Below are 19,605 nucleotides of genomic sequence, written 5' to 3' on the forward strand. Positions count from 1 at the left end.
ATATACACATATACACACACACATACACACACAAACTCTATGGTCACACAAGCATAAAGAGAGGGAATCTCACACTGCGAGAGCGCACACACAGTATAATTAGGGTTAATTACGTACATTAGCTTCAAAGAATGAAGGTCAGCAGGGCTACGACAGAATATATGTGTGTAAATGAGAGGGAGAGTAGAAGAATGGTGAGGATGCAGGGAGTAGAGCTGGTGAAGGTGGACGAGTTTAAGTACTTGGGATCAACAGTTCAGAGTAATGGTGAATGTGGAAGAGAGGTGAAGAAGAGAGTACAGGCAGGGTGGAATGGGTGGAGAAGAGTGTCAGGAGTGATTTGTGACAGACTGGTACCAGTAAGAGTGAAAGGGTGAGACCAGCTGTGTTATATGGGTTGGAGACAGTGGCATTGACAAAAAGGCAGGAGTCAGAGCTGGATGTGGCAGAGTTAAAGATGTTAAGATTTGCATTCTGTGTGACTAGGATGGATTGGATTAGGAATCAGTATAATAGAGGGTCAGCGCATGTTGGACAGTTTGGAGACAAAGCAAGAGACAAGATTGTGTTGGTTTGGACATGTGCTGAGGAGGGATGATGGGTATATTGGGAAAAAGAGGCTAAGGATGGAGCTGCCAGGTAAGAGGAAAAGAGGAAGGCCGAAGATAAGGTTTATGGACGTGGCGAGGGAGGACATGCAGGCGGTTGGTGTGACAGAGCAAGATGCAGAGGATAGGAAGAAACGGAAAGAGATGATCCGCTGTGGCGACCCCTAACGGGAAAAGCCGAAAGATGATGTTGAGCTTCAAAAGTGTTAAGCATTTATACCTCTAAACAATTAAACTCCCTCTTAGTACTCTGAAAAAATACCATTTTGGTATGTGTGATGCCTTTTCAAGTTGAAAAATAAAGCCATACATTTTATCAAACATTTTTTATGAACTGCTTTGTGCTTCACAAAATGAGCTTTTCACATGCTATTGATCAAACTTATGTAACTTGACATTAAATTTTTTTGAGAAACATTTTTCCCCCTTTCTCAACACACTCAACTGCTTCTACTCCATCTTACTCCAACATTTTATTTCTTAATCTTCCACCCTTAAACTGATCTCTGTATTCTTCTCACTCACAACCTTTATATCTCTTTTTCACACCCTACACCTAAACTCTTAGCTTATATTCCTACTCGTAACATATATTATGCATTGTTTTCATTGTACTTAATTATTGCTCGAGTTTCTTTACCTACACTCCATTTGTATATACCTACAGTAAATGCAAGTTTACATCATCATCCACTTACTGTTTAGGATATCTGCTATGCTGCTTTATATTTACATGCAAGAAAGTGTGTGTATATATGATTTGTCGCAGCACACATTTCTTCACGTGCTGAAATGTTGTCGATTTTCACTGGTGGTAACAACTGGGTCTAACTTTAGCGGAATTTTGGTTCTCCCTTTTCTATGAGGTTGTGCGACCCAGGGGTTAGTATATTTACTTTCAGGAGGGCATGTCAAATGTTATTAGTTCCGAGAATCACAAGTTTAACATAGTGGCTTATGTCTGCAATAGCTGTTTTCACTTAACATAAATAGTACTTGCCATTGAGTTCACTGAATGTTTGAACAATCTCATCTGCGAATAATAAATACGTATACACACACACTTATCAGTTCACTGTTTAATATTACTTCTACAGCTTTTCTCCTCGAGCTTCTATTGAAAATGGGCTGTTACGCTATTTGGACTACGTAATGAAGTATTTCATAATTTTCTGCTGCTGCCCCATATCATTTTCAATTAAATAACCATAGAAGTTAATTTCTCTTTGTAAGTTATTAGGTTTCATATTTCAATGAGAAGGTTTACAAATAAATCACAACATTTAACAGCTCAATGCATTAAGCATTCTTCACTCAAGATACCAAACTTTCGACTCAAGAGCAGAAGGAAGGCATTAACGGTTAGGTGCAATAAACTAAAACATTTAAGCCAGTAAATTAACCGATTATAAAGTCTAGGTAGTTGCCCAATCATACAGTTCCCCAATCTTTCCTAGGCTTAGTGTATTTCACAAATCTCCAACCCCACCCCCCAAAATAGAACATATATTAGAACACTACTATTCTATAATCATGTTTCTATACTGCTGCACTTGTGCCATCCTAGTGCAACTTCACTGCTTCACAGTACATCAACACAGAAAAGGGGGAATGAGAAATACAAACCGGAAATTGCTCTTAAACAGCAAACACTAAACAATGAAGTGATCAGAATCAAAGTTAAAACTGGCATGCGGGGCCTAGAGACTACATTCCAATACTGATGAAAGAAAGGCCACACACAACTATGCTTTTGTTGAAGGCTCAAAGAAACCGTTGACTATACAAGGTAAAGGTACACTAATGTCACATCATACTAAACACACTGCATCTTACTATAAAAGATTTGAACGCAATAATACTTCTTTCGGCTTTTCCCGGTTAGGGGTCGCCACAGCAGATCACCTTGTCCACTCACGATTGGCAGTGGAGTTGTACGTTGTGAAGTTGCCAGCCCAGCGCCCAACTTTCCACAAAAGGCGCACACACGCATGCACTCATGCATGGGGCCAATTTAGAGTGTCCAATCTACCTACAGCATGTCTCATACACATGTACACAATGTGTACTATGATCCAATGTGAGTGATGATGTACTTGAAAAACAAGTGGCATAGCAGACTACAGAGTCATGAAGGGGCTACCGCAGGCTGACATCAAGTGGCATCTCAACTGTGAACTGTATCTTACAGAAAAAGCCAAAGCACTACTAACTAAAAAGGCATGACAACACTAGAGAAAAGGAAGAAAACAAGGGATGAGGCAAATTAATTCACACCGATTATCTGACTGAACAATGAAGTGAATTTAAGGGGGGACTGTCCAGCAGCAAAGGAGGAAAAGGCTTCACTGCTACATCCAAAAATCTAGATTCAGCTCATTAAAATCAACCAACTATGTAGCCCAGTAAGGCTTAGCTCATTAAAATCAACCAACTATGTAGCCCAGTAAGGCTTCTAAACAAGCTCATGCATGACTCGATTCAGTTTTGGCTTACCCAAAATACGGTAAATGTACATTTATAGAAAGCATCAAAACTAATATTCTCATGACTTCTTGACACATTTTGATACATTAGCGAAGCAGAGCAAAGCAAGTCCAATCACTCGGGAACCAAGAGTAATTCGTGAACGTATTTTATTAAAAACGTTTTCGCTCCTGACCAAAGCAGAAGCTTCTTCAGACAAACACAAAAAGCGCCAAATCACTTTTAAAAGTAATGTATCATGATGTCATATCCTTAGCAACAGCCAAGCTGAAAACAATAAGCTTTCATTTTACAAAAATAAAACAATTAGGATAAAAAACATACCTAACATCATTCAACCATTAATCAACCTCCCTTAAAAATGTGTATATATATTTTTAAAGGCGTTTCCAACAAAAGGACCCCTGACAGATTCCTAATACCACGTAAAAAACATTTATCTGACAAAAAGGCACAGGAGAAATTCAAAGTTAAAGCATAAATTTTAACCTCAAGTGCCCCAAGAATTTAAGCAAGTTAAAAACTATAAGGTAGCTAAAATCTAACATTATAAAACCTTATCCATTTTATACCAGGTGTATGTTCAAAAAATATGTATATAAATATATATCGTAGAATCTAATGAGTTACACATACAAACAGTAAACATAAACATAAAGTACCCGGGAGCTTTTCATTTCCCTAATAGACACTATACAGGTGGTTCCTAAAGGACCTTTTGTTCCCCGGGTACTTTAGGTCTAACACCCAATACTAATTTCTGAGGTAACTTTTGTATTTTAAAATGACAGAGATATTACAGGCTTCATTAAGACCAGGGGGGGGAAAGGCATTTAATAGTAACTGCCATTCCAACTCCTTTAATTCAAGTAGAAGGGCTTGGGGACCCCCCCCTGACCCCAACCTTCACTACATCAATCCCCATGAATGAAAAGCTGTGCCCAAAATGATCTAGAACATGTTTAGAAAGAGCGTTATCAGTCTTTTTATTTTTTATGGCATAGTTATGTTGGTAAACACGGTCTCGCAGTCTGCGGTCCGTTTTACCAACATAAAATGACGAACAACAATTACAAAATGCAATGTAAATTATTGATCTAGTGTCACAAAGAATCTTCTGTCTGATGTAGTATTTTTCCCCTCTTATAATAAAAGAGTTCCCTGTTTTTAATAGATGTGGTGGACTTATACACCTCTATACCACACCTAGAAGCTGTGGAATGGGTGGAACTTATGTTAGTGGACCTGGAGGCACCAAAAGAGGAGGTTGAGGTGGTCACCCTTCTTCTTGACATTATTTTATCGTCCAATTTTTTCATCTTTAATAACCAGCATTACTTGCAGAAAAGGGGTATAGCCATGGATTCGCCTTGTGGAGGTAGTGTGGCGAACCTTGTGGTTGCCTATTGGGAAAAGACTTTTTTGTTTAAACACCCACTATTTAAAGAAGCTTCTAAATTTTATACCCGGTTTTTGGACGATGTATTTGTCCTTATCCAAGGGAACTTGGATATTGTTACCAACTTAATGAAGAACATGAATGAATCATGTACCTTTTTAACATTTACTCACCATTTTTCAACTAGTGAGACTGACTATTTAGATGTTAAACTTGTCAAAGATGTTCATAACAACTGCTTCCTTTCTAGGATTTTTAGGAAGCATACTTATTGTAACGCTTTCCTACATTTCACCAGCAATCACCCGTGGAAACAAAAGAAGTCCATTTTCAAAGGCCAGTTGGTGAGAGCCACACGGATGTGCAGCACCCTCATGGACTTTGAAGATGAGTGTGTTACCCTTAAAAATATGTTCCAAAATAGAGGATATCCAGGGGAATTACTAGACAACATAATTGATGAGGTTACTTTTAAAAGAATTTCTGGGTTTTACCAACCACTGTTGCAGGGCTCTATTCAGTATAACCCCCAACCTATGGTGACCTTGGAAACAGGACCAGATAGTAATGAATCTGAAAATCTTTTGGATGAACATAACATCACTGGCCAGGTTCCATCTACTTCTACCCATGATTTCAAGAGTAGTTTTGTTATCACACACAACAAACACATCATTAGTATGTGTTCTATTGTTAAGAAAAACTGGGATTTCATTGTAAATAATGCCCATTTACTTGAAATTTTGGGTGTTTCCCCTTGTTTTGTATTTAAGAGGGGTAAAAATCTGAAAGAACTGTTGCAAACAGGAGATTCATGCTCTGTTCCATCTAGGCAAATTGGAACTTTCTCCTGTGGGTTTTGTAATTGGTGTAGACTATTAAAAACAGGGAACTCCTTTATTATAAGAGGGGAAAAATACTACATCAGACACAAGATTCTTTGTGACACTAGATCAATAATTTACATTGCATTTTGTAATTGTTGTTCGGCATTTTATGTTGGTAAAACGGACCGCAGATTGCGAGACCGTGTTTACCAACATAACCATGCCATAAAAAATAAAAAGACTGATAACGCTCTTTCTAAACATGTTCTAGATCATTTTGGGCACAGTTTTTCATTCATGGGGATTGATGTAGTGAAGGTTGGGGTCAGGGGGGGGTCCCCAAGCCCTTCTACTTGAATTAAAGGAGTTGGAATGGCAGTTACTATTAAATGCCTTTCCCCCCCCCCTGGTCTTAATGAAGCCTGTAATATCTCTGTCATTTTAAAATACAAAAGTTACCTCAGAAATTAGTATTGGGTGTTAGACCTAAAGTAACCTCTACTATGTTTGCCACTTGAGGAACAAAAGGTCCTTTAGGAACCACCTGTATAGTGTCTATTAGGGAAATAAAAAGCTCCCGGGTACTTTATGTTTACTGTTTGTATGTGTAACTCATTAGATTCTACGATATATATTTATATACAGATGTTTTGAATATACACCTGGTATAAAATGGATAAGGTTTTATAATGTTAGATTTTGGCTACCTTATAGTTTTTAACTTGCTTAAATTCTTGGGGCACTTGAGGTTAAAATTTATGCTTTAACTTTGAATTTCTCCTGTGCCTTTTTGTCAGATAAATGTTTTTTACGTGGTATTAGGAATCTGTCAGGGGTCCTTTTGTTGGAAACGCCTTTAAAAATATATATACACATTTTTAAGGGAGGTTGATTAATGGTTGAATGATGTTAGGTATGTTTTTTATCCTAATTGTTTTATTTTTGTAAAATGAAAGCTTATTGTTTTCAGCTTGGCTGTTGCTAAGGATATGACATCATGATACATTACTTTTAAAAGTGATTTGGCGCTTTTTGTGTTTGTCTGAAGAAGCTTCTGCTTTGGTCAGGAGCGAAAACGTTTTTAATAAAATACGTTCACGAATTACTCTTGGTTCCCGAGTGATTGGACTTGCTTTGCTCTGCTTCGCTACTGTTCCGTTCTTTGTTTGACTTCCCACATTTTGATACATGCTCATTGTTTTTATGACTGACAAAAGTAGTATTTCAAATAAAAGTAATTAATAACCCCACTATGTTACAATCTGAATGCACATACAAGGAAAGCATTTAACAGTAATGAAAAATTAAACAAAGGAGTTAGTCATGGATCTAAGTTTTGTACTAAGGAAATGCTAGCATATGCTGAACATTTTGAAATAGCCTTAGTGGATGGTCATTTTAGCAGACAAACAGGTGGAGAAGCGAGCAAAAGGTTCTGGTTTGACTGTCTGTGGAGACCATTTAGCAGGAATTTAGTTCTGTAGGTGAAAGCGTAAAATGGTTCTCAAACCTAGCTGCCAGTAAACTGACTCGTGTTAATTTTTTAGCTAGTTTAACTTTGTAGCATTTTATAGTACAGTTAATGCAATGAAGGGTAGATTGTACTCCAACTATGAAGAAAAAAAAAAAAAAAAAAACACACACAAACTCCATGTTTTTTCAAATTTTCATGTGACAGTTCATTAACTACTCAACCTTCTTTACCTAGAGCATTTATGATCAAAGAGAAAATGAACAGCAGAAAACTTTGAAGAGAATGTCATTTACAATGCTATACCTAAACTACATTACTTGTTCTCAATATGTCAGGGCTGTGGCAGAAAAGGGTCCACTGGACCCGACACCCCACCCGATTATAAACGTAACAAAAATTATATCAAGCCAAAAGATAAAACAGTATGGAGGGAATATAATGCTCGAGAGTTAAGGAAGATGCCATTACTAAACTCTAATATCTCAACAATAAAAGGAAGGAAGGATGATAAAAGACAAATATGATGACAATAACTCATAACGGACCCAAATAGAAGTAAGACAATCACACTTTGACAGAGTAATGCATACTCTTTTCTGAACTAAAGTAGTCCAGTTTTCAGAACTTGCTGAATTCTAGGCTGTGTTATAGTTCCTGTGTTGCCCATATCCTTATTTGGATAGGAGGAAGCTTCTCTGTTCACCAGTGAGAGCGGGGAGCTTTGAGCAACCTATCTGTCCCTAGAGGAGTGGTCTCAGCACAGTAACTAGTAGCTTATTGGCCGTTTTGGGCCATTTCCTATCCCTTTCTAACTCCATGCCTTAAAACTCGCTTTAGCACGATTTTGCGCATCGCAGCTGAAGCAGTTTTAAACTATTCCTGGCTCCACAAAGTCTGCTCTTCAATTTTTCCCTTAGAACTAGTCAAACTCACAAAATAAGCACTCAGCCTTCATTCTACAGCCCAGCACTTGATCAAATTTCTCAGTAAGCACTAACAAAAGTCTAGCACGACACCCCTTATACTATCTAGAAGTACAAGGCTCCCTATTTGTCCATTCCGGACAATCAATAAATCAGTCCTTTAAACCATCCAGGCATGTCCAAAGCACAGTTTCAGGTATACTCTCCAGTCCAGCTGGTGAATCTCGGAATCTTGAGGCAATGTTACAATTGCCTTATGTACTCAGGACAACCCTCTCCTCCATCCAACAAACACAAATATATGCGAGAGATGCAACTATAAAGCCAAACTGGTAGCCGGGCTCTCTCAACCCAAGACTGGCACAGTCAGGAGGAGAAGGAAACCACTCGCACCACACAACCAGTCTCACATACAAATCGCACCATTAAACAAGACACAAACTCACAAAAACATACTTGGAGTCTCTAAATAAAAATCTGCCAAAGCAACAGAGCCCTCTCCAAAGCAGACATCCAAGCATCTGCTACCCCACAACAACTTTCACGTATCACATGCTTCACAAAGTCAGTGTGCCACGAAGTCGCAACCCCCAAGGCTAAATAACACACCTAATACACTAGTAATTGGAGACTCTATTGTCAGGCACACAGACGTCCCATTCACCAGACTGAACAAGAAGATCACTGTAAGCTGCCTGTCGGGTGCCAGGATCCACCACATAACACAAGCACTGTCACTCCACAGCAGGTACAAATATGACTCTGTCATTGCCCATGTTGGTGTGAATGACCCGAGACGTACCTCCCTGGACTACATGAAGAGAGACAGAGGAGCTCCCTGATCATGTAGCCCAGGCTGGTATGACCCTAAGTAGCATCTTACCCTCACCAAGAATGATGCCACAGTACAAAGACAAAATGTTCACTTTAACAATTGGCTAAGCTACTGGTGTCATTCAAAGGGGATCCAGTGTCTTGTCAGCCTGGGATGACATGCTCGACAAGTCACGATGCTTCACCAGGGACGGCTTGCACCTGTCACCCTTAGGCTTTCAAATACTGGCTAAGGCTCTTGCCACCCCCATAGTGCCTTTTTTAGGCAAGGCTCAAAAGACAAACCCACCTCCATAAACAATACCAGAGACAAAAAACTAAAGGTAATGCTACTCAACGCCAGAAGTCTAAACCTGAAGATGCACACACTCGAGGCACTCCTCAGTATGGAGAAAAATCGATATCTGTGCAGTAACAGAAACCTGGTTCAAGGCTCCAGAGAGCACCCCAGCATTACCAGGATTCAACTCGTACCATTCTTTTCGGCCCCAGAACTCTGACTGAAATTCTTAAGGAGGGGGGAGTATCAATTTTCATCAAGGATACCCACACCCCCAGGTTAGTGGCACTGCACGAGGCAGCAGAGACCATCCATGTGCAACTAACAGTAGGTAAATCTGCTTTTCAGTTTGTAGCCTGCTACAGATCACCCACCTTGTCTCAGGACCCCCACTCAGCATTCCTGAGAACATTGGAGAATATGAAGGTCTCAAACAACACCATGATATTGGGGGATTTCAACTACCCAAACATTGACTGGGAAAACTACTCAAGTCCCAACTCTTTTGCCCAACGGTTCCTGGAGTTTATAAACTCAAATGCCATGGAACAACTGGTCACCACTCCAAGAGGGGACAACATATTGGACTTGGTCATCACCCAACATGGGGGCAAAATGTTACACACCAGAGGCAAACCCCTCGTTGGTAAGATAAGACCATAAACTAATCACAATGGACATCCACATCCAGACCCCACCCCCAGCCAAGGGAACCACTGTGAAAAATTTCTCAAAAGCAAACTTCACACTTCCAAGACCGAGGTGGAAAGTTTCGAAGCCCCTGGGCAAACGGAAAATGCTACCCAAACCGCAGAATCCTTTACAAATGCACTCTATGAGCACCTACAAGAATGCATGGATCGTGGCATCCCAAGTAAAACCAAAGACTCACTCCTCCAAAAACAGGAGACCAGTCTGGTGGATCCCAGCCATAAATAAGCTAAAAAACAGAAACAGAAAACTATTACATGATAAGGCAAAATCCCAAAAAGGGAAGGCATCCCTGATCAGTACTAGCAAAAAACTTCAATCCCTCATAAAATCATCAAAGGCTAGGTTTGAAAGAAAAAACGCCAAAGACTCTAAAGATAAATCACAAGGCATTCTTTAGCTACATCAGGAACCTGGGTGGCAACTCTCAGAAATGCTCTGAGCTGGTGCAAAATGGCACAAAATACACTGAACCCACGGACAGTGCCAACACCCTGGCGGACAGGTTCAGTGCAAATTTTACCCCCCCCCAAAAACGGCCAGTGTCTATCCCAGAAGGATGCAGTCCCCCAGATATCACAGACACAGGTGAAAGTAGCCCTCTCCAAAGTAAAAAACACAGCATCAATGGGACCAGATGGTATCCCAGGCTGCGGCTTACATAAGCTCCAAAATGAACTAAACCCTCACTGTTCCAACTCGGCCTTACCACAGGCTACGCACCCAAAGAATGGCGTACAGCAATAGTGATCCCACTCCACAAAGGTGGCGCCACAATGGATCCCAGGAACTATCGCCCTAGAAGCCTGGTCTGCAAGGCTATGGAGCGCATCATCATGGATCTCAAAGACCCAGTTTGGCTTTGTTAAAGGCAGATCTAGCCTCTTAAATCTAGCTGATGTCTTCGAAACGGTTACCAAAGCCATAGATGAGGGTAAGGTAGTCCACACAGCCTACCTGGACCTCGCAAAGGCCTTCGACACAATACCCCACTCTGGCATCATAAATAAGATTACCAGCTTAAATATTAACCCATATGTCACAAGATGGGTTGCAAACTAGCTCAAGGATAGAACTCACATGGTCAGAGTCGAGGGTGCCATGTCCGACTCTAAACCGGTTAGAAGTGGCATCCCACAGGGCTCAGTCCTGGGACCCCTCTTGTTCGGTATATACTTCTCTGAAGTACAGGCAAACACGGGAGGGCTGTGGCTTACCAAGTTCGCAGATGATTGCAAACTGGGAGCCATAATAGACTCTCCGGCTGACAAGCATCCTCCAGAAGGGCATTACGGAAACGAATACCTGGTGTCAGAATCATGGCCTCAAGCTAAATACCAAAAGTGCATAGTCATCCCCTTTGGGAAAATAAAGTGCCCACAAACTAACACATAGGAGGTAATCCACTAAGTACGGAAGTAATTAGGGATCTGGGGACCCAAGTAGATAGTAACCTTTCCTTTGAAAATCACAGTGGTTAGAAAAACCTTCTATACAGCTCTCCTAATCACAAAAGGGTTCACATCTAGATCGAGAAGTCACTGTGCCCCTCCACTCATCGCTTATCAGGCCCATAATTGAGTACAATGCCCCATTTGGGATGTACCTTACCAGACACCTGCAACAGCTGGAGCGACATCAAAAATACGTCACCAAGAGGATCGTGGGCCTCAAACAGATGCCCAATGCATTTTGACTAAAGAGTTGCTTACCGCCTACTCAGAGGCGATCTCTGCCTGACATTCAAGGCCATGTCTAACCTGGAATTGTTGGACATGCTTCACCTCAAGAAAACCAAATCGATTAGAGCTACACGCTCCGGGGATTTAAACCTTAGCACAACAATAAACAGGACATGCTGGAGGGATAGATTCATATACCAAAGGCTTCCCTCGCTCTGGAATAGAATCCCAATCCATGTTAGGCAGAGCCCCTCGCTGACCCTCGTAAAGAGAAATCTTGATTAGTGGATGGTAAATCGTAAATTTACTCCTGGGATCACTTCTATGGCCCTGCTGGACAAAGGCCCAGGAATCTAATCTAAAAGGAGAAGAAAGCCAGCAAATTCTGGCTAGGCTTATAAATGCCCTAGGGCAGATAGCCTAGTACCTACCTATGAACCTCTCAATTTTACTGCTGAAAACAGCTGCTTGAGTGCTGGCACATTTGCAACATTATATGACAAGGTGACACCCAAGAATGACGCCACAAACGCAGAACTACTACCAAAATCTGAAAAGTAAAACAGCATTACATAAATCGCTATAACACAGCAACTTCAAGATAATGAAACAAGTCGGACTGCAAGCCTACTGATGAACAAAAGACTGCAAAAGCCTACTGAAGGATTAGTGTTGCTAGAGTTACCACATGCCCCCCTCTTTTGATGAATAATCCTTATCAGCGACGTCTGCAAAATAGCATGGAAATTTTCAAGCATCCTGATAATTTATGAGAAAATAACTTACTAATTTCCCCCAAAAATGTGCTACTACAACTGGAATAGCGTAAATGACACAAAACAATATAAGCAGCTACAATTCTACAGCATAACACCATAATAACTTGTTTCTACTATGTGATGGCATTTATGTTTTAGTTAAAAAGCATCCCACTTTGGGAAACCAAATGGCTGGCAGTCCTACTACTTGCCAACAAGGAACCAACAATGTACCCAATAAACAAACTCTAACCTGAAAAAACATTAATACTATAACTCGTGAACATTTTTTAACCTGGAAAAATACAAATCCGTCATAAAATCAGATGCAACAGTACAAAACTAAGCCCAAAACGAAGTGCAGAAGCGTGCTGCGCCCTGACAAAAACAGCTACAGTTCTAGCAGCGTAGAATATTAAGACTACCAGCTGTTAATCAGTTTTCTTTAGTTCATGGTTTGATTCCATCTGTCTCCACTTTTCTACTGTGGGACGCCAGGAAAGTCACTTGGAGCTCTGGACCAACTGGGAAAATGGGTTGCGTTTCCCAATGGTCTCCTGCATCGCCAAGCAACTACAACTTAGCCAAAATGTCAGAATTAGGTCTCATACATTCACCTTCATAACAGCACAACTGAAGAGCGCCTCCCCAAAATAACCGTATTCCACAACTGTAGCAACAGGTTTAATTAACAGCTAAAGTAGACTAAAAATAAAATGCCTGTGAATATACCAATAAAATGCACTCCCAATTAGGAACGGATACGTGAGTGTAAAGAAAAGATCATTAACACCTGAAAGTAACTCACCATCGGCGGACCTTCTCGATCACCGCCATCACTTTCTTAATATCATCCTTGGCCCTAGAGCGGGTCTCGGCTCTAACCGTCCGCCCCGACATCGTGAGCTATGAACCGACACCAGTGCTATCACTCCTATATTCCCACTCTCTGGGTCCGTTACCAAGTTAGGGTCTCTACTCACCGGTCCCGTGACCCGGTCTGCGCCACACGCGCCCTGGCCCCGTGACCCGACCTGACCCTGCTGTATAAACGGTTTCGCTACCTAACCCGCAGCCCTTCATTAACGTATACGTTTACCACTATGTAAACATCAGTCTATACCACCAAGGCTGCCTGCTGTGTACATTGGACAACTACAATAACCTTCTTCCTGCCGGCACAACAAGAAACCACATATCAAGTGGCACAGAACTACTCACTTTTCTGATTGTCGCCATCTAACGTTACGGAGGGAGATAGCGTTGTAGCGAAAAAACGGCATTTCGGGTCACATGTTATTTAGTTCTATATGTAGTCCATACCTCTCATCTCTACCCCCTGATTTTTAGTTTTTTTTTTTCAGATTTTGACTCGGATTTTAGCTCTCGCCCTCTTAATCTGTACTAAAACTGGTAATCTTTAGAGAAAAAAAAAACAAGGAGGCAGCAACAGTAAGAGACAAAGGCACATCATGAAAGCAACAGTTTTAAATTGTCATCCAAATTGCGCAAAACTACAACTTAATAGAGATATCTTACGAGTGTAACACAGTGCAGCAATTGTAGTTATTCAACCAACGTAAACATTTACAAACTACACAAGTGCTGCTACAGAGTAAGGGTGAAGCAAACTTCAGCAGATTAATTCAATGCAAAAATGAGGTTCATCATGAATTCACTACTCAGTTTGTGCCCTGCCAGGTGAAATACATCCCCCTGTGTTCTTCATTCATCATACCAAAAAAAAAAAAACAAAAAAAAAAACAGCTCCGCTGCACTGTGCCAGGACTCAAATGCATAATTTGTGTGCTACAAATGGATGAGCAGAGCAATATTGTGGGGTACATATAGAGAGACTGGAGTTATTTTGTAAGGAAGATGAGACTTTTATCTGTGTCCTGTGTGTTCCCAGACATTTCAGCCACCGTTTTGTGTTACTGCACGAGGCAATCAGTGCGTGTAAGGTAGTAAGGGACACTGCTTGATAACTAACTTTATCTAACAGGGTTCTTATAGAGAGTGTGCTAACATTATTTTCAACCTGGGATGTGTGTCTTGCTTAATTATTGCTTATTAACATTAGTATTATTTTTCTTAGTGCTTAATAACAAATCACTTTTCTTGTACATTGATATTTTGTGCGCAAACTTAATTTTGTTGTCCCCACCTGTCATTTTAAAGATGTACTCAACACTCAAAATGTCGCCTGCAGTGGTGCAGCGATTAGCATTGTCATTTCGCAGTAAGAGGTTCTCTTCTTCGATTCTCAGCTGGAGTGCCTCCTGTGCAGAATCTGCATGTCCTCCCTGTGATCGACTGAACTTTAAAAAGACATGCAGGTAAGTGTGTGAGTTTGTGTGTACCTTCTCTGAAGGTTGAGCACCAGGCTGGCAATTCGACACCTTAAAAATCCCCTGACAGTCATAAGCGGACTGGTATGGGGCTGTGGTCACTCCTAATCGGGAAAAGCCAAAAGGCTCAACATTCAAAATGCTACCCAGCCATAAAGGAAATGGGTACCTTATTTCTCAACTTTTGCCATTTATACCCATAAAAAATACATATATATGTATAAAACTCTCGAGATGTAATCCAACACTTGTGCGAATTTGATTCTCACGTAAGTGGAGCTGAACAGCTATTACGTGAAGAATGTTTTGATCCTATTTCACGCGTAGTGAGAGCTGAACAGCACCTATGCGTTAATTCAACTGCTTCATTGTCTTCGAAGGATCAACCTGAAGCACATGTTGGTATCATTGATTCCAGTATCACAAATCACCCTCCTATGAATAAAGCCTTCACTGTACTAAATACCACAGACAAACTAAGACCCATTAATACAGAGAAAATAACCCAATATATACAGGCTAACACTAATACGGAAATAACTGTTCACCAAACTATTCAGTATTCATCCGTACCTGTCAGTTCACAAATTGACAAATACCAACTAAATAGTAATAGCCCATGTAATTCCACCCAACATGGTAATTCTTTATGTTCTCAATGTAACACTAATGTTAACAGTGCAACTTCAGCTCAACATTTAGATTCCTTCTACACCAATGAACCAAACACCACTAAGGAACACACCCTTCCTACTACAGTTCAATCTGATAGAGGTGTCCATCTGCACACTACAGCAAAGAACAACAGAGATTTTTCTTCCTCTGACAAGCCTAACTACAGTACCTCATCATTACACTTTATTGACAAAGGACCGGAAGTTGCTCTTCCAAACATTTTACAGCATGTATCAGCGCAAGGATGGTCCCAATGCAGTTGCAACCCCATTCAATGCAGTTGCAACCCTATTCAGTGTGACCAGCTCTCCAGTGTGTTAACTCAGGGACTACCTTTGCATCAACCTAAAGTCACTTCTGGATCATCATCTGAATTCAACCAATCTTTGAATATATTGAAACCACTCCCATGTCAGAGATCTATGGACATCACAACAGATCGACCATTACACCCTGACCGTCAGTCGAGTTCTATGGACATCACAACAGATCGACCATTACACCCGGACTGTCAGTCAAATTCTGTGGATCCACCTCCATGTCATAGTTCTACGAACCCCAGAACAGTACATTTTTTACACTCTGACCTTCAATTTCCCACACCCCAGCTTCCTACCACTGTCTTCACTTCTTCTGAAGTTCATAGCAAGACAATCAACCAGATCTCTTACACATGCCAAAGTACATCCACTACTGATAACATTACCAGTCATCCGAGATCAACCATTGATGACTTTTCCTGTCATCCGATGTCCAACCAACACAATGTATCCATTGCTGCTCCGGATGATATATCTGGCATCAACTTGCCTTCAAATAAATTCAACAACGCAACAACAAGCTCTTCATATAATGCTAATCTTCCAAGTTCTATTACTTCTACTCTACCAGGTCTTCCTGTCCGCAAAGTATCATTTGCAAATCAACAAGTCTCCTCCACTGTCGTCAATGATCAGTTTCCTTCGAACTGTCTTGTCTCCAATCCATGCAATGAGCAAAACACGACTTATTATGACAGACTATTACTTAATTCCACTGATTTCCATTTTAACAGACTAAGGGACAGGTCCTCTACTGTCCATTCAAGAACCACCTTCAATACTTCAGACAACAGACAACACCCTGTTAATCCTCCTACAGAACGTTCTTCAAATTCTGCACTGAATTTGTCAATTCGACAAGGCAACAGACAACATCCTGGGAATTCTCCTGTGGAACATCCCTCAAATTCTGCACTGAATATGTCAAAGCAATATGGCTGTAATTCTCAGTCCAATGTGATCAGATTGTCACCAAACAATGAAATTTTATGGTTCTTAAATGAACACGTCAATATTAATCCATTTCTGACCCCTGACACACCTACTACGTCATTTCAACGAAGGTTCCACATCAATAGACAGGCAGAGTCAATTTCTGAATGTAAACCTTTAGTATTCAAACTGGAAAGATTGTTATTGGTGTTTAAGAGCATTGAATTAGACAACCTGTATTTAGATGCCTGTTTGTCTATGTTCATAGTACCTAAAGGTTTACGTTTCTGTAAGTTCCCTAACAGAACAGTATCTAACTCCAAATTACACTTAGATCTATGTGAATTGTACAATTCAGCGGGGTTGGATGCTCTTAAAATTATTCATGGTGACAACTGTAACAAGTTAAATGATTTAAGACCAAAAATTGTACACTTAAACGATTCCATTCAACAACACCCTCAGTTTCTCTTTATCAAACCTCTCTATGATGCCATTTCAGCAAAGCTATCTAGACACGTAGCCACCATCATTGCCAAAAAAAGAAACAAACTACAAAGAGATGTAGCACAATACAAGTCAAACAACGCTTACCCCATTATTGATTGGTATTCCAGGGAAGACAGAAATGATGATTCACCTCTTACTCCTCACCACCCCCAACCACATTTTCCTCTTTCCACTCCAAGTGTAAGTCGTACTTTACACTCTCCTCTTCAAGAGTTTTCCTCCCCCTTTCCTAGGGAAAGAAGTCCTCATTCCCTCCATTTTGAGAAAGTACCATCCCCTCTGCGCAGGTATTACCATTCCTACCCTAGTTCTTCTTCGCCATTTTCTGTTCCAGGTCCTTCCTCCTTAGTTCCTGCGCCCCCTCCCTCTACTGCCCCAGGGCCTTCTTCCCTTTTTGTAGCACCCCCTAGTTCCACCAGCACCTCTTCCTCTTCTACTTCGTGTAGTACTTCCTCCTCTCTTAACCCCACCTTTTCCACTTCCACCCCCTTTATCTCTTCCAATCAGGTCAACGTGGGTCATTTTAGTTCTTTGCACTCCACTTCTTCTGAGAGGACCCCTAGACCGCCTCCTAGAGTTTCTGTTCCTTCCTCTAATATGCTACCTGACTTTCATGGGGTTAGGTTTGATGCCAGATCCTATAACCAAGAATTTCCTCCTCTTTCCACTCCCTCGTTTCTGCCTCCTTCAAGGAGGTCTATTCCCAGACCTAACTTATCCTTTCCTAGTACCTCCTCCCCGATTCCTTCCACTTCTTTTAACTCACCCAGTGCTTTTTTAGGACCTCGCACCCCAGCCACAGTGATTCCACCATCAAGAAAGGACAACATCTTAAAGAAAAGAGGTCTAGCCAAAATTGGATACCAAATTCCACCCAGACACATCAGAACCAGAAGCAGCTACAAATGATCACACCCATTAGTTCTGATACCTCTCACCTCCCATTTACTCCTCTCCCTCCAAGGGACAACTCTACTTCTACTATTTTTAATTTATCTGACAAAATATTATCAGATGACCACATTAAAGTGTTACAAAAAGGGCATTCTTTTGCTCCAGCACAGAGAGCTAAATTACCTGATTTACTTATTGATCTGAGATTATTTGCAAGAAAGTTAAATTTACAGGTGCTACTAGGTGATAATGACTTCAACAGCCTTTACAATGATTCTCAAACGTCATTTTGTAACTTACAAGATAACAATGTTAATGATGTACAGGAAAGTACTTCCACTGATATTTCTACTGTTATTAACAATAATAGGGGCTTAACTCCTACCTTAAACAGTACTATTTTACGCAAAAAAAAGTTTATATAATCCTCCTCTGCATAATACTATTTCTGCCTTCACCAGTGTGTGTGAAAATGATTTCAGACAGACATGTCAGTCACAATGTTCTAATAAATGGTTCAATCTCACACACAGTGAAAAATTAGCTCTAAAAGAGTTAACAACAGATAAAAGTTTAAGGATAATGAAGGCAGATAAAGGTACGGGGATTGTTCTCATGAATCAGAAAGATTATTTATCTAAAATTGAATGCACTCTTTTGAATGATGATTTTTATCAAGAGGTTTCTATAGATTTAGTACGCACAAGGTTTGCATATATTGATACTGTACTTGATTCTCTAGTTAAAAACCATAATATCACTTATGAAGATTTCATGTTCATGCACACTCCACATCCCTGTTTAGGCAAGTTATTTGGAATTCCCAAGGTACATAAAGATGCCAACAACCCACCTTTTAGATTAATCATTTCCAATAACAGAACCAAAACAGAGAGAATTGCTCAGTACATTGATTGTATTTTAAATCCTATTGCTCAATCTAATCCCTTTTACATTAAGGATTCTTGGGATTTTTTAAACAAAATGCATGATTCACGTTTCAATGGCAGTGGTAAAATTTTAGTTACTCTAGATGTAACTGCCTTGTACACTAGCATCCCCCACCAAGAGGGTTTAGACTTTGTTAAACATTTTTTACACAAGTTTATGAGATTTCAGAAACCTAGAATTGATGTTTTATACACCCTCATGTCTTTAGTGTTGGACAATAACTTCTTTCATTTTAACAACTCCATTTTCAAACAGGTCAGGGGGGTTGCCATGGGCACGAAAATGGCACCGGCATTTGCCAATGTAGTCTTAGCTGAATGGGAACTGGATACATTGATACATTTACCAGGTTTTGAGTTAACTGAGCACTACTGTCGTTTCATTGATGACATTTTTTTTGCTTGGAAAGGCTCAGTTTCTCAACTTCATTTATTTGTAGAGTCGTTATCAGAAAGTATTGGATTTTTACAGTTTGTTATAGCAGGTCAAGGCTCTTCTGTGTCTTTTTTGGATATTTCGCTGTCTATTGATGAATCTTCTGGTGTACTTTCTTCTACTATTTTTAGAAAGAAAACTTACAGGAACAGTTTTTTAGACTTTAATAGCCTACATCCTATGTTTATGAAAAGAAATGTTGTTAAAGGGCAGTTTGTAAGGCTTTCCAGATTAATTTCCAACGATTGCTCTTTTGAAAATGAATGTGAGTACCTGTCAAACTTATTTTTACAAAAAAACTACCCTTCACGTTTGGTACGTACTATTAGACAGGAAGTCTCCAGTAACAGGTTTACTAGATTTAAACCAATTTTAATTTATGGTTTTATGCATAAGAAGACCAATAATAATACAGACGAAGAAAAATGGTCTCTAAGTTTTACATTACCCATTAGTAGGGACATGCATTCTATCAGAAACATTATTTCCCAAAACTGGAGAATCTTAACCAGTGACCACACCATTAGAGATGCTTTGGGTCCTATCCCTAAGT

General features: G+C 40.2%; 1 protein-coding gene across 2 annotated transcripts in view; it reads right to left on the reverse strand.

The window, feature by feature from the left end:
• BCL7C (BAF chromatin remodeling complex subunit BCL7C) overlaps positions 1-13,281 on the reverse strand; it is a 354,033-nt gene extending 340,752 nt beyond the window's left edge. The window contains exon 1 of one of the 2 annotated variants that reach the window (XM_044086222.1): positions 13,205-13,281. In XM_044086222.1, the coding sequence (XP_043942157.1) occupies positions 13,205-13,266 (62 nt within the window). In that variant the 5' untranslated portion in view covers positions 13,267-13,281. Of the gene's footprint in view, positions 1-12,791; positions 13,180-13,204 lie in introns of those variants that run through there. The other variant, XM_044086221.1, reaches the window with a different exon arrangement.
• Positions 13,282-19,605: the final 6,324 nt, after the last annotated feature.

This window comes from Protopterus annectens, chromosome 10.part0 (genome assembly GCF_019279795.1).
Source record: "Protopterus annectens isolate FY-2018-M chromosome 10.part0, PAN1.0, whole genome shotgun sequence".
Classification (NCBI taxonomy): Eukaryota; Metazoa; Chordata; order Ceratodontiformes; family Protopteridae; genus Protopterus; species Protopterus annectens.